Here is a 25,202-nt window from a genome sequence, read left to right on the forward strand (position 1 = left end):
GTTCAGCTGGCAGTTAGGAAGGCAAATGCAATGTTAGCATTCATTTTGAGAGGGCTGGAATACAAGAGCAGAGATGTACTGCTGAGGCTCGAGTAGACTTGATGGGTTTAAAGGCCTAATTTCTGCTCCCATGCGCTTTGGTTTTAAGAACAGTTAAGAAAGATAAGCAATGGAAAAACACAGTGGACTGTCAGTGCTCTTCGAAGTGGAACAAACTGAGGAAGGCATGACTGTAGAAACTTAATTTCTACTCGCTTGGTACTATGCTGTTTAAAACAAAACTAAACAGCCACTCTGTTAGCAGAGGATTTACATTGCAAAACTCTTGGTACATAAAACCACGAGGGAGCAAGATAACTGAAAAATAACATCCAGTCAGCCTTCCTGGGCTTCATTTATGTTAAACAAAAATGCAAATCCAATCTGCACACAGGGTGATTGTAATCTAAACAGATCACCAAGGGGTGAGACAAATGTTGGCTTTCATCCCCTACAACACATTTGAATATATCTAACGTTAAAAGCATCTTGCCTCTGCTGTCACTAAACATCCAACATCAAATGAGGTTCTGTAGCCCCAACCCATTCACTGATTTAGCAACGAAAAACATAACTAAACTCAAAGTGCATTGTGAGAAACTTGTAATGCCAGAATGGCCCACCAGGGGACATCTCTTTAAATGCTGTTCTTAGTTACATGAAAGGGACAGTGTACTGAGAACTTGACATTTTATCGAACTCATTGCTGTACCTGCCCTGAAAATGTTTGATGGGGGTCAGTGTAGAGAGCTTTACTTTGCTTCTAACTCGGTGCTGTCCCTGTCTGGAAGTGTTTGATACGGACAGCGTAGACAGAAATTTACTCTGTATCTAACCCAGTGATGTATTGTTATTAAGAGTGATAGACGAGGACAGTGTAAAGAGAGTTTTACTCTGTATTGAAACCCATGCTGTAGCTGTCCTGAAAGTGCTTGACAAGTATATAGGTTTGCTTAGGTGCTGAAGATATTCCACACCTCAGCACAAATTCTCATCTTCAAATGAATAAAAAAAAAATTACAGACAGAATTATGAACAGAAAACTCTCAGGAGGGTGGTTGATTCTTTAATGAGAAGCCAGTTAAACCTGAACTTAACAAAACCTTCCCAGTTCAACAAAAAGAGCAATGAATTCCAAGAGTGAAAGTGGAGTTTGAACTTAGACCAACAGGAGTTTGGAAGCCAGACCCACTATTTCATTTTGCTGTATGCAATTAATTAAGACAAACCTTTAAGCGGATTCTGAAAGTAAGGCAGGACTGCAGTTACTGAAGGATTATTCCCTTCATGCAGTAATTAATCACCAAGCCTTCATCATAGGGATCGCACACTGACTTTTATTTTTAAAATGTAATATATACTTGACCCATTTTGATGCTTTGTCTGATCAAAAGTCAGATTCTGTAGGTTAGAAGCCTCCAGCTGTTAATATGGTGGCTCCCTTGTTCAAATCTCTAGCTTTTTGCTGGATTAAAGTCAGGGAAATGAAGGATTAATTAAGATAAATTAATTTCCCATTACTGATGTTAAATTAACCTGAGCAGTTTTTTCAGCTGCTGAAATAATTTCTTTGCAATACCCTCTCTGGTGAGAAAGCTCGTGAATACTCCCAAATCAAAGCTCTTGCAGAATAAATGAGGTGAAGTACAGTTGATGGGAGGGTGTGAAATGATTGGTGCTGAGGGGTCTGGCACCCTGGGTAGGTTGGAGCTTTCCATCGTCACTCCAATTTTCAGCAAGAAACTCGATTACCACTCCCTCAAAGTGCTCACAAAGTAGTTAAAACAGAAGTAATAAAACAGAAATGTTGCTCTACTGGAACAGGACAAAACCCCAACTTCCTACAGTATTTTGGCCAGGGACGGCAAACTTCTATTGAATTGAAGATGCCCCAAAAACAGGGAGGAGAAAATGTAAGTGAACAGTCACTGTTATTTACCTTTTCTTAGGGGTTTTTTTGGAGATGAGATACATACCAAATTACGTCTAACAGACAACGTCCATCTTCATCATCCATGTCAACTGTAAAAACAAAACACAATAACTAAAGTGCTACTGCCCTACCAATTGTATAAAAGAATCAAACATTTATATAAAATTGCTCAACCTCCGGGCATCCTAAAGCACTATAAGCCAATGAAGTGATTTTGAAGTGTAGTCACGTCATAGGTATAGGCCAGAATTCTCCTGCCTGGCTGTAATTAATGCCATGAAGCTCTTATGTCTAATTGAGGAGACAGATAGGGCCTCAGTTAAATGAGTATGGTGGTATGGTGGCTCAGTGGTTAGCACTGCTGCCAGGGATCCGGATTAGATTCTGCCCGCGGGGGATTGCGTGGAATTTGCACATTCTCCCCTATGTCTGTGCGGGTTTCCTCTGGGTGCTCTGGTTTCCTCCCACAGTCCAAAGATGTACAGGCTAGGTGGATTGGCCATGCTAAACTGTCTGTTCTGTCCAGAGATGTGTAGGTTAGGTGCGTAGTCATGGGAAATGCAGACTTACAAAGGATAGGATGGGATGCTCTTTGGAGGATCAGTGTGGATTCGATGGGCTGAATGGCCTGCTTCCAGACCACAGGGATTCTATAATTCCAGAATGCATCATCCAATAGTCAGCATTTCTGACAACACAGTACTCATTCAGTCCTACAACAGGAGCACTGAATTTTTGTGCGCTCAGGTTTCTGCATTGGGTCTCAAATCCACAGTCTTCTGCTTCAAAGGTGAAATGCTACCCACTGAGTCGCGGCTACATTCTTTTTTAACTTATGGTTAATTATAGAAATCTGGTGTTAATCCCAAACATGCAGTTAGTATCAAATTTCTGGCAAGATGCTAGCTCTCTCTGTCATTCCCTAGTTGCACTCCACGTGAAACTAAGATGTGGTCACCATCTGAAGTTGCCGTCAACACTGGCCACTTGACATACTGAGAAGTTCCAAAGTCAAGGCCCTTGAGAAAGCCATTTAAAAGAAAATCCCTTGCTTCTTTTTATTTACACTCTGAGAAAATGTTGAGGTCCCAGATTCAAAATATTTGCACCTATCCTATTCTAGCATCTAATTCACTTTGCAGAGAGAGCTGGTTGCTGACTATTAGAATAAACAGCACCCAGATTTACCTTTGCCATTAATCTGCTCTGGTAATGGTAGTTCACTGCACTGACCTCCTCAGAAAACCATCACCACTTGCCAGGCAAATGCAATCAGTGCAGTCTTGCATTGAAATGCAGAATGTAAAGCAGACAAGAGAGATAGGATGGCATTCAAACAGTCAAGGTAGAACATGACAATACTGTAATACAATTACATAGCTAGGCATATTTAATCCAAATGTAATTTAATTAACCCATTTTTTACAAACAATGTTCTTAAGCATTACTAAAGTTTGAGAGTAGGAAAGCAATGCCAGAAGCATTATCAGACACACTTTGACACTGAGCCACACAAAACTACCAAATGCTTAGTCAAAGAGATAGGTAATAAGGCACATCATAAAGGGAAAAGAGGTGTAAGCAGGAAACTCCAGAGTTTAGGGTCCAGGCACAAAAAGCAAGGTTGATTCGAAGAAATGCAATCACCCAGCCCGGTTGAAGGAGGTAGTAGAGATGAGGAGAGGTGAAGCCATAGAAGCGATTTGAAAACAAGAATACGAGTTTTTAAAATAGCGAGGCATTACCAGATTAGAAGCCAAATGGAGGTAAACGAGCACAGGGTCGATGGGGAGAAAAACAGAATGTGGTGAGAGTTAGGATGTTATCACAGAGTTTTACACAAGCTTATGTTTATGAAGCACATGAGCAAACACTGTAAATTTCAGTAAAGAGGTACAAACTCCAATCAAATCAAATATTAAATCATCCAAGCAATGATAAACTTATTAAGCTGCAGTGAATCAGGTCCAGCCAGCAAACAACATTCACTTTAGTATTTGGGGTGCGGGAATTCCCATGGTTTGTTCACCAAAACACACCCATTATTACAGTCATCATTCTTGTTCTCCTTCTTAATGGTAGTTGTTAATTAAAATTGAGTGCGTTGATAGATAGATTTCTAGATATTAAAAACATCACGGGATATGGGTATAGTACAGAAGAATGGCACTAAGGGAGATGATCAGTTATAATCCATTTGCATGGTGGAAAAGTCTTGTTGGGCTAAAGGGCTTACTCCTAATCCTGGTTCCTATATTTGTTTGCCTTGATAGTTTACACTGTTCAAAATGCTCTATCAGTCGGTTGATTCATGTCTGTCACTGTTGGTGCTGTTGACAAGATCTAAATACCGATTTACCACAATTGAAAGAAAAAGCACTCCACCTTTGAAATACAACATCCCAAGGTGCAGTGCCAACATTAGTGTCAAATCATAGAATGATAACAGCAGAGGAGGCCATTCAGCCTGCTGAGTCCATGCTGTTTGCAAGAGCAACTCAGGTAGACCCAAAACTCTGCCCTTTCTCGTTTTTTGTGTCATTTTTGATTCTTTTGTCCACCATGTTAAGTTGGTGCCTTTCCTTCCTGACCTTTTATCTATTTCCCTTTATCCAACCTGTTTGGATCAGTCATGATTTTGAGCAACTCTAACGAATCACCTCTCAACTTTCCATCTCAAAGAGGAACAGCTCCAGATTCTCTAACCTATTCATATGAAAGTAAAGTGCCAGATCCCTGGAACCATTCTCAGATGGCTCTTTCCTGCAACCTCTCAAAAACCTTTGCATCCTTCCTAAAGTAACATGGAGAACATTGCTAGGAAAAGGAGGAACAGAAATGGGCACCAGTGGAATTGTAAACAGAATACTAGATTGCCTGAGGATTTCTGCAGTTGTACAGATGTAAATGCACTGCGCCAACTTCAGAACCAAATTCACATCACTTCTGATCACCTGCGCTAGAATCGTAGGAAGCTTAGTCCTTCTCTGGTTAATCGGAGTATCAGATTTTCTCCACAAATTTGGATTGTATTTTATCGATCCATACCCCAGAGGGATGTGGAAGCTCAATTATTGAGTATATTGAAGACAAAACTCAAAAGATGTCTGGATACCAATGATGTAAAGAGATGGAAGAATAGCAGGGAAAATTGATAATGAGGTAGTTGATTCATCATGATTTTGTTGAATGGCAGTACAAGCCCAGCAAGTTGAATGGCCTCCTACTGCTCCTACTTCCCATGTCCTGCTGTTTCACAACCAAGGCTTGGTGTGATACGGACTGTCAGTAACACAATAATGTAGTTAGTTATGACGACAGTTTGGTGTCCTGCAAAATTAAGTTTTAGCAATTCAATTTTATACTTTTACCAGGCAGTTTTGGAAGTCATGAATTAGAAATCTAGCATCTGACTCACTAAACTACTGCACTGTCAGCAGTTGAAACACCTTCATTGCAGATCATAGTGGGTACAGAAACAAGAGAAATTCAGATCAGCGGTTAATCTTACATAAGATGGCACTGGATGGCTATTGTGTGGGAAAATGCAAAATATCAAATCAGAGAAAACTTGGAACCTAAGAACCATCAAGGAACACCATGAAAGAAGCTTTACTCTGTCACTGCATCTTGGCTTGATGCAGAGAGAGTATCTGAAACTGAGAGCTTTCCATTGCATGGCTCCAATCTCATAAGCACAGCAAACCCTCAAGATTAATGGAATGCATACAAGGTTTACGTCTGACAGGAACAATGTTGGTACCATTAGGGCATAGCAAAGATGAAGTGGATGTAGGGGCCTAAAAGGAAACTAGACATCTCACTGCGAAGTTCAATTAGATTTTTTTTGTAAATAATGCTATTGGTGAATCCTTCAAAGTTGAAATGTCTCCCATTCCTCCCTAGCTAGGTCCACATAGACAGGGTGCACCATCTACAAGATGCAGTGCAGAAATTCCCTCAAGGCTCCTTAAACAGCACCTTTCAAACCCTAACCACTTCCATGTAGAAGGACAAGGACGTGGATTGTTGCAGTTAAAGAAGTCAGTTCACCACCATTTCTCAAGACCAATTAGGGACGGGCAATAAATGCTGGCCCAGACAGTGAAATTCTTTTCCATAAAAGAACTTTTTAAAAAGGCAGCAGTTACATGGGAACAGCACTCCCTACAAGTTCCTGTCCAAGCTGCTCACCATCCTGCTTTGACCCTTCAGTGTTGCTGGGTCGAATTCCTGGCACTCTCTCCTTAAAAGTAGTGTAGGTATATCTACATGCAGTACATCAAGGAAGCAGCTCACAACCAGCTTCTCAAGGGCATATCAATAAAGTCCGTGAATAAACCTATAGAATATTCAGAGAATGGCCTCTTCTTGGACCAACTGGTCACCAGCACTCAGGACTATCCCCATGGTTCAGGTTAGGACGGCAGGAAATTGGAAAAGATGGGAAAATGAACAATTTGAAAAGTGCTTTAGCTTCTGGCAACCTGCTCTGAGCTGAATCCTTCTGGAAACTGTGTCACATTCCCGAGCAACCTCATCTATTTACCTGCACGAGCAGACATCATATAAATCCTGCAATCTTGCCTGGCACTTTAGTTGTGTCTCGATCCCCTATTCCAGCGTAGAACCTGCCAGGGACTGCACAATACCCACATTACGTCACGCACCGTTGGGAGCAATGCTTTACCTGTACAAAAATACATTATTAAAACTCTTCTGTTGACGAAAGAGAGAAAACAAATCCCCACTCCAAAACAAACTTGGTAGAGGGTACCACACAGTTACATATGGTATAAAAATTCCTCGCACACTTGGACCATTGCCCTGTAACTCAATATCATTATTAGTTTTGTTAAAAGTAAATTTTTCAATTGTGATTTGGAACTGGTTATGCGACCTACTGCAGAAGGAACATTTTCTACGGTTAAGTCATCCCTCATGGGAATGCATGCACACACATGCAATGTGTGCCCTAAGGCAGTACTCTGGCCATTATAGGTAGCAGAAGTGATCTGGCACATTGAGACAGTTCACCCCAGGCTCAATCTGTGTAGCACAACGTGACAGAGAGTACAGAGTTGGCTTGTCAGGGCTAAGAAACCACAGTGTAATGGCACTGGGATGAGATGGCGAGGGAAAAGAGACAAAGAGAAAAAAATTACAAGACAGAGACACAGAATCCAAAACAGAGAGACAGACAGACAGCCAGAAAGAAGTTTAAAAAAAAAGATGTTCAGACAGACAGATCACATAATTGTGTAGATGTGCAACACTCTAATCTGTTGGCCTCAATAACCTATCCTGGTCATTTACTCTGTAACACGGCTAGGTGAAAGGTCACTTGGAATTTTCTTTTTAAGCCTGCATCCCTCAGGATGTGAACCTACCCAAATCAGTTTTGTCAAATCCACAACATAATCTTGAAGACTTCAACTTTATCAGCTCAAGGTTTCACCTCCTTTCCAAACAAAAACGTCAAAATAATCATGATGCAAAACAAAACCAGAACATTAAGACTGTACAGAATAAAATGCTTTTTTAAAAACAGTTGTATTTCTGCAGGGAGTTTACAGGACATAGCTGCTTGCCTGTGGTCAAAGATGAGTGGAATCACACAGGAGAATTTGAAAACATTTGTTCTGGGTATGTGCACATTTGTCAAGTCAAAGGATGTTAAGTGTTGGTGAATGGAACATTTCCCAGTTTCAGAATGGAATTGATGCACACTTTACTGTCTCCTAACAAAAAGCAAAAACTCCAACCACTGCATCAATGCAGAATTTCAGTTCTGCACCCTTTTCAGTATACCCTTTGAACTCCAAGAATGAACTTGGTATTCAATTAGGGACAATTTGCAATAGCTGTTTAAACTCCTCCAGCATTCTCCAAACTGATTTCAAAAGTTAATGGACAGGAGAGAAGTATTCCAATCTCAATTGCACGGGCAGGATTTTCTCTAAACTCAAACCCCATAATCCCACCCGACACCAGACATCCTGCCTGATGTACTTCAGGACTGCTATCTTTCGAATCAGATGTTAATCTAAGGCTGTGGGTTCCCCATAGGAGGAAAAAGATCCCGCAGTATGAGATTGAAGAGTGACATGACCATCCTTTTGTCCTGGGATCAAATTTCTCTCTGAACAACCATCTACCTAGTTATCGTCACCACTCACTGATTGTGGGTCTCACAGTGCACAAACTGGCTGCTACATTTCAGACATTACAACAGTGACTATACCTAAAACGCACTTCATTGGCTGTAAAGCACTGGGACATCCCGAGAATGTGAAAGGTTCTATGGAAATGTAAGTCTTTGCTTTGCTGAAGTAACATTCTTAATCCATCTCCCAACTGCATCAGATAAAATGGCCACATGCAATTTGCTGTCTGTAACTGCAAATACAGGAGCTAATTTGATGTTAACTGAATCGTCATGTCTTTTCTATTTAATAGTGAAAACCAGGTAATCAGAGAAAGCAAGAGGAAATCCTCCAGACAGGAACAAAGACCTTACTCCTTGCTACAAATCTCTCCTTTGTAACTGTCTCTTTCCTGGTTAGTCAAAGGATCACCACTGGGAATTCTGTTTCCCAGAGGCACACTTCCTCAGGATCCCTTCAGCAGATACTATTTATGGAGCAAAGCTGCTAACACAAGAATTTCAGGCATCTATCCAAACATGTCAAGCAACCAATCTCAGAGGGGAAAAAAAACTGCATTTACAGGACATCTTTCACGTCCACAGAATATCCCAAAGCACTTTATAGCCAGTGAATCCTATCTCTAAGCACAGCCTCTATTGTCATTTATGAACACAACAGCCAATTTGTGCACAGCAAGCTCCCACAAAATGTAACCTGACAACAAGATGATAGCCTGTTTTCTTTCTGATGTTGACTCTGTTAAAAATGTTGGTTGGGACATCAAGGAGAAGACTCCCTTGCACCTCTATCAAACAACACTGCAGGATCATTTGCATCTACCTGAAGGGGCAACAGGTGAATGCATGATGTATAAATGGCGTTTACAACTGCACAGTCCTCCTTTAGGACTCCTCTGGGAGTTGAAACCTAGATTTTTCTTGTGTTTAAGTCCTGAAGAGGGACTTGAAACACAAACTTCTGACCCAGTGGGCCACCAGAAACATTCCCTTTTAAAACATTCCTCTCTTTCTCCCCACTCTAATTGAGATCAAACATTGTCGTGAACTTCGGAGAAGTTGTCAGACTAGAGAAGCTGGATTGGTCTCCTTCATGGTGAAAGTAAGATTTAATAGAGGTGTTCAAAATCATGAAAGGTTTTGACAGTAAAGGAGAAGAATAGCTTTGTATCAGCAGGAGAGACAACATGGTTTAGGGAATTAGCAAAAGGCAGTGCAATTTAAGTTAAAAGAAAAAGGAATTGGAAAATTACTTGAAAAATTACAGGCTGTAGGGAGAGTAGAGAAGCTGGATTAATTCGAAGCTCCTGCAAAGCATGGCCTATATGAACCAAATAGCCGCCTCCTGCATTGTAAGAATTACCCAAAAAAACAAATTGGAACAAGATGATTTAAATAAAAAATAATTCACAGGATGATGGTGTCACTGGCTAGGCAAGCATTTATTATCCACCCCACAGGATAGCTACGGGTCAACACATTGCTGTGGGTAGGGAGTCACATGTAGTTGAACCAAGAAAGAACAGCAGTTTCCTTCCCTAAAGAATATTAGTGAACCGGATGGGTTTTTCCGACAATTGGCAATGTCATTATTAGACTCTTAAATCCAGATGTTTATTGAATTCAAATTCCACCATCTGCCATGGAGGGATTTGAATTCAAGTACCCAGGCCATACCTGGGTCTGTGGATTAACAGTCCAGCAATAATATCACTAGATCATCGCCTCCTCCATTGCTTGGCTAAACAGATCTCTTAGTTTTAAAAACGTTCATATTATTTATGTCAACTTTAAGTGCCAGATGTCTTTAGTGCACTCATTCTTACTATCCATAAATACCCCTCTAATGAAGCCTCTGCCATATGGCCCTGTGTGCAAAACTTCACTTCCCTCAGTGTTATTCATTAGTTTTCCAGCAGCACTTCCTTCAGCTACTGATCAGCACCTCTTTAACTTTCTGCAAATGCAGGGCGGACCACTGTTATTGCCAGCGTAGCTGGAAAGATTCTCTTTTGGCACACAAAGAGTGCACCTATCTCCATGGCAGAAGGGCCGGCTTCAAGACTTACCCACCCCACAAGTGCAATGCAGCATTTCCAAATGGGCAGGTTTAAAGAGACACTCTGCCTGGACATACCCAAGGAGGTGTACAGAGAAATAAGCCTTTCCTGAAGGTTACATTTGCAGCATTCCTATATAATTAGGCCCACTGCACAACCTCAATTTCCAGAAGCATTCTAAACTCTACAATAACCTCTTGCACATCTAACTCTGTCTGAAAGATGCAGATACAGGTGTTTCCTGACAAACGCATGACAATGCAGCAGGAAAAAATTATTGGGCCATCGTAGAACAAACAAAATGAATTTGGCAGCTTACAGAATTTCTTTCTGATTTTCTCACTGGTGTTGAGAACACAATGGAGAATCAGACTTGATATAGAAGGCTGTGAGTAGTATTTTTAATGCATTTGTGGGCATCACTCGCTGAGCAGCTTATTTCCTAGCCTTAGATGGTGAGTGGCTTAGAGGGAAACTTTCAGCTGGTGATATTCTTAAATATGGAGTCCTTCAAAATAGTACTGACCTTGGGTTTGAAAAGTAATTCCTAATGAGCCTTAGTGAATTTCAGTAGTGCATCATCTAGATGGTACACCCTGCTGCTATGCATTGAGAGTGGAATGAATGTTTGCAGATATGGTGCCAATTACGCCAGATGCTTTGCCCTGGATGATGTTAAGCTTCTGGAGTGTTGTTGGAGCTGCATCCATCCAGGCCAGTGAGGAGATTTCCATCACATTCCTGATTTGTACCTTGTAGATGGTAGACAGGTTTTGGGGAGATAGGAGGTGACTTACTCACTGCAGGATTCCTAGCCTCTGATCTGCTCTTGTAGCCACTATATTTATATGGCAAGTCCAGTTCAGTTTCTGGCCAATGGCAACCCCCCAGGATATTGATAATGGGAGGTTCAGCAGTGGTATTGTCATTGAATGTCAAGGAATAATGCTTAGATTCTGTCTTGTTGGAGTTGGTTATTTGTGTGGCGCGAATGTTACTCAACACTTGTCAGTCCAAACCTGGATCGAGTCTAGATCTTGCTGTATATGACACAGACTATATTGAAAATGGCATTGGAGTACTGTGCAATCAATGAACATCCCTGCTTCTGACCTTATGGATAGAAGGTCATTGATGAAGCAGCTGAAAATGGTTGGGCCTGGGACACCACCCTGAGGAGCTCCTGCAGAGATGTCGTGGAGCTGACATGACTGATCTCCAACAAACACAATCATCTTACTTTGTGCCAGGTGTAACTCTGAACAGTGGAGAGCTTTCCCTCCCAATTCCCATTGACTCTAGGTTTGCTAGGGCTTCCTCATGCCACATTTGGGCAAATACACAGACATGATGCCAATGACAGTCACTCTCCCCTCTGGCATCCAGCTCTTGCACCAATGTTTGAATGGAGGTTGCAATGACGCAAAACAGCTCTGCTGGAGCCCACAATAAGCATCAGTGAGCAGATTATTACTAAGAACATGCTATTCAATAGCACTGTGGATGACTCCTTCCAATACTGGCATGGACAAGTTGGACCAAAGAGTCTGTTTCCGTGCTGTAATCTCTATGAATCACTGGAAGTGAAAAACAACATGAGTAGCACAAAGGTATTAAGAAGAGAGACTAGCAGATCACATAAAATGGAATTCAGAGGTCTTCTTTAAGCAAATAAATAATAGAAGGCTGGTAAAGAGAGTAGTCTAGGACTCTGGCAGTGGTGCTGAGCTAGTGGAGGGGCAAGCACAGGGACCTGACAATGGCTGCTTCATTGGCAGAGGTGACATCGGCAAGGTGGAGGAAGGGTATTTTGGTTGACTTCTGTGGCAGTGTTGCCAAAGCAGCGGTGTCTGGTAGGCTGCTTTGGCAGTGGCTACTGGCCTGGTATTCTGGTAGCCTAACATGGCAGTCTTACAGTGGTACTGTCTTTTCCCAAGCTAAGATGGATTTCTCTTAATTTTAAAAACATTTCTTCTTATCTAAGCCTTCTATTATTAATATAGGTACTGTGGCATGGTAACTGAACATTTTTCACTATTTTTTTGGTAAGTGACAATAACTGACTATTTTATTGTATTTTAGTGAGGGATATACACAAGGAGGCACACACCATGGCTGAAGTATTAAACAACTACATATCAACTTGACCAAGGAGGAAGAGGTTACCCAGTCTATGGTGGAAGAGGAGAAAATGCAGTTGCCAGATAGGCTTAAAATTGATAAAAGAGGAATACTGGATCGGCTGCCAGCACACAAGTATAGAAAGTTGACAAGGCACCACCAGGACCAGGCAAGACCCATCCGAACATGGGAATAGAAACTACAAAGGATAAGACAGGTAACTACATACAGAGCAGTCAGCTTGACTTTGGTGGTTGTGAAATGTTTAGAAATAATAAGGAGGATGGCCGTCCCACATTGCTTAAAGGAAGGATAGGTTTAACTAACGCACTGTAGCTTTTTGATGAGTCAACAGAAATGGTTGACCAGGGCAATATTGTTGTGGGGCACATGGATTCCCAGAAGGCATTTGATACAGTGCTCATAGCAGACTTTGAGTCAAGTTAGAGGCCAGGAAATAAAAAAGAGACAGCAGTAACATGGACACAAAATTAGTAACAGCTAATGGATAGTTTTCAGGCTGGGAAAGATTGAGAGTGAAGTTCCAAGGGGTCAATGTTGGGACCCTTGCTTTTCTTATAGTATTCAAACTTTAGACATTAGTATAAGTACAGAGAAATGTAGGAGGGTCAATTAGTATGTTTGTGAGTGATATCAAAACCAGTAAAGGTCAAACTGTGAGAAGTACAGCCTTAGATCAGAGGAGGATACCAGACAGGCTCGTCAGATTGGCTGATCAGTGGCAAATGGAATTCAATCTGGATAAATGTGATCCATTTATCATTGAGCAGGACAAACAATGCAAGGGAATATGTGGAGAACATTAGGGCCCCGCAAAGCACCTTGGATCAGTGGGACTTTGGTGCACATGCCCACTAGTCCCTTAATGAAGCAGGATGGTAGATAAAGTAGTTAAGACAGCATTTGAGATACTTGCCTTTATTAGCTGAGGCACAGAATTGAAGAGTAGGCAGGTTATGCTGGAACTGGTTGGTTTGGCCACAACTCAGCTATTATATGCAATTTTGGAATCCACATTATAGGAAGGATGTATTTACACTGGAGAGAGTGCAGTGGAGATTTACCAGGATGTTGCCAGGTCTGATACGTTTTAGTTACGAAGGCAGATTGGGCAGACTGGGTTTGCCACAAGGAGTAGGACAGATTTCAGATTTCATCAAGGCCCTCACTGCTTCAGCGAATGTTGGATTCAACTCCTTGATCCAGACGCTGAAGGTGGGTGGTGAAGCTTTCATTTTTATATTCAGAGATTGAGGTTGGATTGTGGGTGAAGGCTGATGCTGTGAGTACAATGTTAAAACCATATAACAGCAGACTGGGGCTGTTTTCCTTGAACAGAGGAGCCTGAGTGAAGACATGATTGAGAAATATAACGCATAAGAAGGCTAGACAGAAAGAAAATTCCCCACTTGGTGGTAGAACTAATGGCCGGGGCGACAGTTTTAGATTAGATTCCCTACAGTGTGGAAACAGGCCCTTTGGATCAACAAGTCCATAACAACCCTCTGAAGAGTGACCCACCCAGACTTATTTCCCTCTAACTAATATACCTAACACTATGGGCAATTTAGCATGGCCAATTCACTTGACCTGCACATCTTTTGGAATGTGGGAGGAAACTGGAGCATCCAAACTTCACACAGACAGTCCCCCAACGCTGGAATCAAACCTGGTCCCTGGCGCTGAGAGGCAGCAGTGCTAACCACTGAGCCACCGCGCCGTCCCCAAAGGGACAGAAGATTGAGACAAAAATTTCTTCCATCCAGGGGGTGGTGGGAATCTGGAACTCTCTGCCTGAAAGGGTGGTAAAAATAGAAAGACTACTGAAGTAGTATTTAGACGTGTACTTGTGATGCAAAGGAATATAAGACAATGGGCCAAAGTGCTGGAAAATAGGATTAGAATAGTTAGGAGCTTGTTTTTGACCAGTTGCAGACTTGATGGGTTGAAGGGCCTTTATCTGTGCTGTAGATTTCCATGACTTGAAAATGCCGACTTAGTCAGATTTTTAATCAGGAAGGAAATCGAGGATTTTGGAAGTAAGGCAGGACAGTGGAATTAAAAATTCAAATTAGCCGTGATCTCAGTGAAGGGTGGAACAGACTCAGTGGGGTAAAGGGTCTATGGCCGCTCCTAACTCATGTGGTGATTTAGACATTGGATAAACACAAGGTTTGCTACAAGGAGTAGGACAGATTTCAGATTTCATCAAGGCCCTCACTGTTTCAGCGAATGTTGGATTCAACTCCTTGATCCAGACGCTGAAGGTGGGTGGTGAAGCTTTCATTTTTATCTTCAGAGATTGAGGTTGGATTGTGGTGAAGGCTGATGCTGTGAGTACAATGTTAAAACCATCTAACAGCAGAACCTACAAGAAAATGTAACCGCTCAAATAATCTATTAGGACAATGAACAGAAGGAGAGGCCAGCACACAAAATGTCAATCATTCATCTTGGTCAATCCAAACAGAAGTGACAGTTAAGTTCATTAAGTCCCTAAGTCACTTCCCAAATCTGCAGGTTAAACTCTAATGCAGGTCTTAAGCATGTAATCTTGACAACATGACAGTTCAGTGCTGATTATTAATGTTGTATCAATGAGGTGATATCTTTCAATGATAGTATTTTTAAAATTGCACTGTTTTAATTATTTAGTAGTGAAAAACAGCACATTATTTATAGTTCCCATTAATTTTGTTGTGTTTTATTTTTACAGTGACAAGTGAAAGTAGATAGTATTGAACAGATAGATGGACAGGTCAGGTGGCTCAACTGTGGTCTCTTTGGCCTCATCTACATGGTCTACAGATGTGGAAAAGCTTTAGACAATACTGTTCAGATAAGATTATAACCAGAGTCTGTGATTACCTGCGCAAAATATAACAATCTAATGACAACACTGGATGGGGATCAGGAATTTTTCTGGGTCCTCAGGGCAATGTCACTCACACAACCAATATCAATACAGGCACATCTCAGATTCTGTGCACGGGATCTTACTGTGTGAAAAGTGGCTACTGAACTTACAATACTTCGGTGTTTCAAATTCATTTACTGCATCCAAGATGCTCAGGCAAGATAAAGAATTTGAAAAATTCCAGTTTCTAATGAAACAAACAGGACTTCTGCACTGGGCCTGAAACAACCAGTTTCAGAACGCAGTCTCTGAAGAATCACAAATTACGGCAATTTGCACTTCAATGTGAAAGTCAACAATCAGCCCAGGCACCAGACACAAAATATGTTCTACACAACAGCTATTGTTTCATGCTATGGGGAGGCCTTCTTAAACACTTATGTTGAAAGTGTGTAGGGGACATTGTTACTGTTAAAATCAGGCCAATGGAGTTGATCAGACTCAGGCTGCTCCACTGTGATCCCTCCATGAAGTGAACTTGAGGATGATTGAGTGCAGAGGTCAGCCAAGCTATCAACATTCAGACATGAAGACAGGTTGCTGGTCAGGGACAGAGGAAGGGAGGTCAGCGACTGTGGGACCCATGTCCCCGCAAGAGCCAGTGCCTGGGAACCCCGGGCTCATCACAATTCATACACAAGGTCATGATTCTCCAATCTGCCATTAGTCCAAGCCCTTGTGAAGGAGTGGCCATGCACCAACAGGCTGTTCATCGTAAGTACCAAAAACTGGTCGGGGTCTGGGCACAATAGTCTTCAGAGGGTCAGTGTGGACTCAATGGGCTGAACAGCCTGCTTCCACACTGTAGGGTTTCTACGGGTTCCGTGAGCTATAATGGTATGGTTTACTCAACATCGACCCATCTCAATGTGTCTGGGAGCAAGGCAGGCACAGGATCGGGTGATTTCTTACTTTTTGTAAGCACAAAAGGGTTAATGAGTGGAATGAACTGCCATAGAAAGTGGTGGATGCAGATACAGTTACAATGTTTAGAAGACATTTCGATAAGTGCATGAAGGGGAAAGGTTTGGAGGGATATGGGCCAAATGCAGGTAAGTGGAGCTAGTTTAGTTTGGCAACATGGTGGGTATAGACTGGTTCAACCAAAGAGTCTTTTTCTATGTCGTATGACTCTGACTCCCTTGCAACACAACTTCAGAGTAAAGTCCAGAGTAAAATGCTGACAGTTCAGAATTTGTGTGGGTTCACAAGTTCCTACATTAGTCATTGCTGAGGGAAAGATACTCAAACAGTTCTGGAACTTGGTTACGTAGCCACAGGCTTTTAGAAACCATATGCTTAAAAACCACAGAATCTGCACATTCCAGTTTGAAAAGAAACCAGTTTCACAATCAGACATTCAGCTAAAGCTATGCCAAGACTCCACCAGAATCAGAAACCCACATGGTGGCTTCCCTTCACACAGTTTTCAAGCTTAAAAACTTCACTTGCTCACATGAGGGAAGAGAAAGAGAAAATATCATTTCAAAACTCAAGGCTTGTGGTATTGGGTTTATGTTATCTCAGAGCAGAGACTTTGAACAAAAACCTGTGCTGACACTCCTGGTTCCAGCAAGGCACGTCTTAAACTTCAAGGTACCATCTTTCAGATGAGAACTTAAACCGAGGCAATGTCTGCTCTCAAGTGGAGATAAAAAGATATCACAGCACCTTTTTGAAGAATAGGAGGAATGTTTTCCCTCAACCAAAAAAAAACTGGAAATCTGTAGCAAAAATGCAAATACTGCAGAAACTTAGCATGTCAGGCAGCACCTATGGAGAGAAAAAACAGAGTTAATGTGGGTCCAGTGACCCTTTTTCAGAAGGGTGGTGTGCTGAACAGTCACTGGAAATTCAAAACGTTAACTCTGTTTTCTCTCCACAGATAATGCCAGAACTGCGCAGCTTCTCCAGGATCTCTGTTTTTGTTGGATTATTTTACTTGTTGCCCTGGTGGATACATAGCTCTCCATCAACAATCACTAAACAGATTATCTAGCTTGTCATTAGCACAACATTTCAAAGTGCTTCGTCAGCTATAAAGCTCTTGGGGACATTGTGAAGTCACAACAGGTGCTACAGAAATGCAAGTCTTGCTTTCTATAAAGCTGATCCAAAAGTTTCGCTCCTGCATTGTTTGTTCAAACTCAAACATGACAACATTTGATCAGAGCAAATAAAAGATCCCCAGAACAGCTGTTGTCAGAACCTCACTTGATGTATTGGTGAGATAAGTTTATTAAAAAGCAAACTGTTTAATCCTTGCAAAGTTTGTTAAGATTTAAGTAAACTAATATGGATTTATGTCAGAAAGGTGAAAGTAATACATGCATTCCTATAGCTCCTTTCACATCCTCAGGACTAGGACTGCCTTCTCTTTTATTCCATGCCATGGAATAATAAGGCCAACAGCAACTTGCATAAGAATTGACAGGCATTGGAAACACAGTGATGATTAATGGAGGTTGTTGGAAGAGAGCAGTTTCCCAGGGGTCAACACTGGGACACTTGTTTTTCCAAGACATGTACAAATGATTGTCACAAATTCTGTCATTGCTCCCCACTCATTGGGGTTGGGGAGGAGTGAGAGTGAGACAAGAGGAGGGAGACAGAGAGGGGGGAAAAAAAGTGTTGGTGATGGATCAGTTCTCAATGACGTCCATGTCAAATGTGGCTTTAAAAGCTCTTGGAATGTTTTATTTTGACACCACCAGGAGATTGATGTCAATTCCAGTTGGCTCCTTGCCACTCTAGGAAGGTTGACAAGCCCTATCAAGGATTGCCCAAAACACTTAACAGCCAGTGATGTACCTTTTGAAGTATAGCTGTTCAAGCTGATTAAGACAGTGTAGAACATTATCTGGCAACACTAAACAGGTATCCTTATCATGCCTGGGTCTTCAACATACTCCTGTATGGTAAATGAGAGAAAGTGCTAAATGAGAGAAAAGGCTGAATAGTTTCCACCTTCACTGACTCAGCTGTCTCCTCAGCATCTCTCTGCAGGGAGGGTTCATGCATTCAGAGGTCTAACAGCATGCTAATTCCACTAATGCACACTCAATGCTAAACACCTTTAAGCTTGCAATAGCTCAACCAGGTTATTGGACAGATGATAGCCGTTAATGAAAAAGCTTCTTAGAGGGCGTTTTGACCAAAGGGCCATTACTTCCTGGATATCCACACCTTTACTGCAAGGATATCTCAGTGATATATGAAGATGACAGGAACTGATCCAGACAACAGGGAGAGAGAGTTTCTGACTGCTGCCATTGACTGGAGGATGACAGTCTGGTGGGGCACTGGAGTTGGAAAGAAGAGTCACGTAGTTCAGCCGGCCAAGTGGACCCAGAGACTACGGAAGCCAGTAAATCTTGCACCTTCTCAGACCACTGTCTTCATTTGCAGCAACAGCAGCAATGGATGCCATGCTGGAGTAGAGACCCTGACCTGCAACAGGTAATACTTAATGCAGAGTTGACCAACACAGAACAACCTGCTGTCATTCATGATGGAAGGCTGCTAACGTTGTAATGCAGGAAATGGGATGGTCAAGCTGTACCGTGCAAATGAAAATTTCTGTTACTGATCATCTTTATTGAAGGAGCAATTTTGGACAAGCCAGTGGAACCATTCTCATTATTGCAAGAAAATTACTATTCAGAACAGCATTGAGCCAAAAGTTACTTTGACAAGAAGCAAGAGGGTGACCCAGATGCCAGAGACCTTAGGCAATGTTCTTTGTATAACTTTAAAACTGTTGGGAATCATCCTTCAGAAGAGATCATAAGGGAGCAACAGGATATGAACCAACACTTTGCCTGCAGAACAGCAACTCACGAGCAAAGCTAGTGCAGCCATGTGTATCAAACAATATATCAAGTATTCTTAAAAAGTCAAGACTGTGAAACTGCCTATTGTTCAATAAGTAAAATCCTCATTTTGATAGAAAAGTGATAGTTCCAGGTTCTAAAGCATGTATACAGGTATATGCTCAGGGGCGTCAGTGCTGTTTGACTAAACTTCAAAGTATTGCTACATGATTTAAAAGAAAATTGGAGATGTAGAGGACAGAGAAGAAGGTTCCCTCAGATTACAATGGCATCTTGATCAGATGGGCCAATGGGCTGAGGAGTGGCAGATGGAGTTTAATTCAGATAAATGTGAGGTACTGCATTTTGGGAAAGCAAATCTTAGCAGGACTTCTACACTTCATGGTAAGGTCATCCAGAGTGTTGCTGAATAAAGAGACCTTGGAGTGCAGGTTCATAATGCCTCGAAGGTGGAGTCACACGTAGATAGGATAGTGAAGGAGGCTGTGGTATGCTTTCCTTTATTGGTCAGAGAATTTAGTATAGGAGTTGGGAGGTCATATTGCGTCTGTACAGGACATTGGTTAGGTCACTTTTGGAATATTGCAAGCAATTCTGGTCTTCTTCCTATCAATAGGATGTTGTGAAACTTGAAAGGATTCAGAAAAGTATGTTGCCGGGTTTGGGGGATTTGAGCTATAGGGAGAGATTGAATAGACTAGGGCTGTTTTTCCTGGAGCGTTGGGGGCTGAGGGATGACCTTATAGAGGTTTATAAAATCATGAGGGAGGCATGGATAGGATAAATAGACAAAGTCTTATCCCTAGGCTGGGGAAGTCCAGAACTAGAAAGCATAGATTTAGGGTGACAGGGGGAAGATATAAAACAGACCTAAGGGGCAATGTTTTCATACAGAGGGTGGTGCGTGTGTGGAATGGGCTGCCAGAGGAAGTGGTGGAGGCTATACAATTGCAACATTTAAAAGGTCTCTGGATGGGTGTATGAAATGGGAAGGGTTTGGAGGTATATGGGTCGGGTGATGGCAGGTGGAACTAGATTGGGTTGGGATATCTGGTCGGCAAGGATGACAGTGTCTGTTTCCATGCCAAATACCTCTAGGATTATTAGATTCCAAATATGGACTGCATTTCTATAGTGTCTTCTGCAACCCAGAATACTTTGCAACTAACGAAGCACCCCTTGAAAACTAGCCCAGTTTGTAACAATGGAAAATCACACACAGCAAGCTCCAAGATAAAGTGTTATTCAATAATATTGATTGGATAAATATTCCCCCCAGAACATTGTGGAGAACATGTCTGCTCTTCTCTGAAATAGTGTTCCAGGATCTTTCATGCTGTTCCAGGATGGCAGACCTAGAGCATGCTACTTCCTAATTCTCTAATGCTCGAGCAGTCAGTTTACAGTCTCACCCAAAGGTCAGCACTTCTGCACAGCAATCCCTCAATTCTGCACTGAAAGCATCATCCTGGGAGATTATGCTAACATCTCTGGAACAGGACTCAAACCAATAACCTTCTGACTCAGGGGCAATAGTGATAGCCTGTGAGCCACAGCTGAGAGGGGCAAGATACCCAAGGGCTCTTTAAAACATGAGAGATTATACCTGATCCCAGCATAATCTGGAAATCAGGCCAGCTAGAAGATGATATTTCCCCAATATCCAACCTAACAATGATTACAATTCAAAAAATGAAGTGACTAAGGCACCGATTTGGCTGAGGTTTTGAGAGGCGTAACAGAAATGGAGGTTTGTTCTTTCCGCTTTCTAAAAGCCTGTCCAAAAACGATAACAGGAAATTGGGCAGGAAGTGTGCAAATGTAAACACACAGTGTTAAATTATATTTGCACAGACTGATTCATTGACAAAACTCATTTTCCACAGGTGTGAGAAAACAGGAATTAACAATGGTGAAAAGCAATGCACACTGTGAAACACTGCATTACACATTGTGGTGCAAAGTGTGAAACAAGGGAATAAAAGGATGATGAAACTATACTGAGTCATCAAACAGTAAGGTACCACGGGGATTGCGAGGTAGCCCAAACAACACAGAATACTTCCTCGAAACCTCTCTAGACTCCTCCACAGTTGCTGAATTTTCAGGCGGAGCATCAGACACACTGTACAGGATGAGCAACAATTTCCTCCAATTAAATATTATGAAGACCAAAGCCATTGCTTTCATTCCTTGTTCCAAAATCCCTACAAATGAACTCCTGGTATTAAACTGATCAGTTTAGCAACTTTGTGTCACCTCTGACCTAGAACTGAGCCTCCAACCTGATATGCATGCATTATTAAGATGGCCCATTTCAACTCCCGTGACATTGGGCAACTTTACCCCATTTCAGTTCAACTGTTGCTGAAAACCTCTTGCGTGTACCTTTGCTACCATGTGACATGACTATTCCAACGATACTTTGGCCAAATTGCCACGTTCTAGCCTCCAGAGATTGGAGATGATCAAAAGCTCTGCTGCCCAGAGACTGCACTCATGCCAAGTCCTCTTGCTTTAATGGCAGCTAGGCAAGCAAAATCATGATTTTAAAATTCTTATCTATATATTTTGCAATGCCTCCATGGCTTTCCCTCTCCCTATCACCATGACCTCCAGTGTTACAACTCTCCATTCCTCTAGTTCGGATCTTGAACATATTCGATTTCAATTACTCCATCAACCGTAGCGACTTCTTACACTGCCCAGACTACTCTCCCTGTACATCCAGTCTTATTTACCTTGCTTTCTTCCACAAGGCACTTCATAAAACCTACCTCCATGACCAAGCTTTTAGACATTTGATCAGATATCTCATGCAATGGAATGTCATACTTTGATAATTCTCCTATGAAATACTTTGGGACATTTTGTTACATTAAAGATGCTATCTTTGCTAAAGATAGCAAATATGGTTGTTATTGAAGCATAATCTACGCCACTTTATTCTACAGACGATCAAGACTGGTTTTGTCTTGAAAGGAATTATTTTGTTCAAGTCAATTGTCTTTTTGCGTCATGACTGAAACAAACAGAAACTGAGAGCCCAAATGGTTCCTTTCACAACTAACAACCTGAGTCATAGATTCCCCTCCACCCACCGAGTTAAAGAAAAAATACTGACACTAAAGCATGACCAATTAGTTACAGTCCAATACAATACCAGCTCTAAGAACTGGGCTGAGGAACAATGCAGCACACAGGACTGCAGAGAGAAGATCATTTAATTTCTTGTCCCCAAGGACAGTTTGCATTGTTGGAAAACCTTTAACTTCATTTGATTTGATTTATTGATGTCACATCTACCCAAGTACAGTGAAAAGCTGTGTTTCGCGTGCAGTACAGACAGCTCATACCATGCAAGGACATACGATCATACGACATTTAGACGGAGTGAGGCATACAAAGTTACAGCTGCACAGGGGGTGCACAAAGCAAGGTCAACATTAGATTTGAAATTAGAGATTCAGGAGAACACTATTAGTAATTTTTTCAGCCTCTGAATTGAGGGCTCAAAGTGTGGAATGGTTGTAAAAAATGTGAGAATAAGATTTGCTGCGGAGAGCTCATGAACAGTCACCCACTGTCAGCACCAAGGTATTTCAAACAAGTGTTGTAAAAGGTGAGAAAATTTAAACCTGAAGGACACAGAACATAGAACATACAGTACAGGCCCTTCGACCCACATTGCTGTGCCAAGCACTTCTCTTAATCTAAGATCAACCTAATGTACACACGCCTCAATTTACTGCCATCCATGTGCTTGTCCAGCAGTTGCTTAAATGTCCCTCATGTCTCTGACTCTACCACCACTGCTGGCAGAGCATTCCACGCACCCACCACTCTCTGCGTAAAGAACCTACCTCCGAGAGCTCCCCTATGCCTTCCTCCAATCACCTTAAAATTATAACCTCTCTTGACAGACAGTTCTACCCTGAGGAAAAGTCTCTGGCTATCTATGCCTCTTATTATCTTGTTAAAAAAATCACACAACACCAGGTTATAGTTCAACAGGTGTAATTGGAAGCACGAGCTTTCAGAGCACTGCTCCTTCATTAGGTGGATGTGGAGTATTGTACACCTCTATCAAGTCACCTCTCTTCCTTCTTCTCTCCAGTGCGAGAAGCCCTAGCTCACTCAACCTCTTTTCAGAAGGGGAACCCTCCAATCCAGGCAGCATCCTGGCAAATCTCCTCTGCACCCTCTCTAAAGCATCTACATCCTTCCTAGAATGAGGTGACCAGAACTGGGCACAATATTCCACATGTAGTCTAACCAGTGTTTTACAGAGCTGCAGCAAAACCTCGCCGCACTTAAACTCAATTCCCCTGTTAATGAAAGCTGAAACATACATCATCTTAACAACCCTATCAATGGGGTGGCAACATTGAGGGTTCTACGTACGTGGACCCCAAGATCCCGCTGTACCTTTTGTGGCAGCAGCAGGAGCGATGTAAACGAGGAGCAGGGGGCTGCCGGCAAGATAAATTTCCCTCTAAAATTACTTACCTCGAGAGTCAGCAGCCTCCATGTTACAGCAACGGAAGCAGTGAGAATGAGGAGCTGAGTTGGTCTGCGTCTGAACCTCAGACACTACAGATGTAGTATCTCCTATTTGCCCTCCTCCTCTAACTAAAAAAAACTGATGTGTTGATACAGTAAGATTTTTCTCCTTTTTTTATCGCGTGATTAGTGAAAATTGTTCCTTTTTGCTCTTTTCATTTATCTATTATTTGATATTATAGTTCGACTAAGTTAAGCTTAAGAGTAAAAATGACAGGAGATCTCAGACCCACGTTATGCTTCTCTTGCTCAATGAGAGCGCTCAGGAACATGGCTGATGTCCGTGACTCCTTCATGTGCAGGAAGTGTGTCCAGTTGCAGCTCTTGTTAGACAGCATGTTGGCTCTGGAGCTGCGGATGGAAGGATGTGAATTGCACGTTCATCACACCGCGGATTAGGAGTGCTGAGGGAGAAAGGGAACGGGTGACCAAAAGGCAGGGAAGTAGGAGGAAGGCAGTGCAGGTGTCCCCTGCGGTCATCTCTCGATTACCGTTTTGGATACTGTTGGGAGAAATGGCTCACCAAGGGAAGGCAGCGGTAACCAGGTTCATGGCACCGTGGCTGGCTCGGAAGGGTGGGATAAAAGAGTGGAATGGCTATAGTCATGGGGGATTCTGTTGTAAGGGGAGTAGATAGGCGATTCTGTGGTCAAAAACAAGACTCCTGATTGGTATGTTGCTTCCCCGGTGCACGGGTCAGGGATGCCTCAGATCGCCTGCAGAATATTCTGAAGGGGGAAGGTGAACAGCTAGCTGTCATGGTGCATACAGGCACCAACGATATCGGTAAAAAAATGGGAGGAGTTCCTACAAGCAGAATTTAGGGAGTTAGGAGCCAACTTAAAAAGTAGGACCTCAGAAATAGTCATCTAAGGATGGCTACCAGTGCCACGTGCTAGCCAGAGTAGAAATGAACAAATATTCAGGATGGCTTGAGATGTGGTGCAGGAGGGAGGGATTCAAATTTTTGGGACATTAGGACCAGTTCTGATGGAGGTGGGATGATTACAAATTGGACAGTCTACACCTGGGCAGGACTAGAACCAATGTTCTAGAGGGTGCTTTTGCTAATACTGTTGGGGACGGTTTAAATTAATGCTGTGGGGGATGAGAACCAAATGAGGTGATTAATAGACAGGAAGGAGGCAGTAACTAAAGCCTGTAAGGAACTAGCTAATGAAGTCAGCGTGACTAAGGGGAAGAGTCGGCAGGGAGCAGATGATGAATGGAAAGGGACAGGTGCATTTGTTTTAGGCAAGTATAGTAGGTAAGGCAGATGAATTTACAGCTGGATTAGTACCTGGAAGTATGATGGTATTCCTATTACTGAGACTTGTTTCAGGGAAGGACATGATTGGTAACTAAATATCCCAGGATAGCGATGCTTCAGGCAGGACAGAGAGTCTTAGAGATGTACAGCATGGAACAGCATTGGTCTAACTCGTCAATGCCAACCAGATATCCCAACCCAATCTAGTCCCACCTGCCAGCACCCGGCCCATATCCCTCCAAACCCTTCCTATTCATATACCAACCAGATGCCTTTTAA

The 25,202-nt window shown here is 42.2% G+C and overlaps 1 protein-coding gene across 7 annotated transcripts in view; it reads right to left on the minus strand.

Annotated features, from left to right (window-relative positions):
• LOC140454640 (BRD4-interacting chromatin-remodeling complex-associated protein-like) overlaps positions 1 to 25,202 on the minus strand; it is a 119,357-nt gene that overhangs the window by 42,598 nt on the left and 51,557 nt on the right. For 4 of the 7 annotated variants that reach the window (XM_072549552.1, XM_072549547.1, XM_072549548.1 and 1 more), the window contains exons 2-3: positions 6,522 to 6,662; positions 2,016 to 2,061 (exon numbers count right to left, since the gene is read on the minus strand). In XM_072549552.1, the coding sequence (XP_072405653.1) occupies positions 2,016 to 2,061; positions 6,522 to 6,540 (65 nt within the window). In that variant the 5' untranslated portion in view covers positions 6,541 to 6,662. Of the gene's footprint in view, positions 1 to 1,978; positions 2,062 to 3,160; positions 3,501 to 6,521; positions 6,663 to 25,202 lie in introns of those variants that run through there. The other 3 variants (XM_072549550.1, XM_072549549.1, XM_072549551.1) reach the window with 3 other exon arrangements.

The sequence above is a fragment of the Chiloscyllium punctatum genome, chromosome 29 (genome assembly GCF_047496795.1).
Source record: "Chiloscyllium punctatum isolate Juve2018m chromosome 29, sChiPun1.3, whole genome shotgun sequence".
Classification (NCBI taxonomy): Eukaryota; Metazoa; Chordata; class Chondrichthyes; order Orectolobiformes; family Hemiscylliidae; genus Chiloscyllium; species Chiloscyllium punctatum.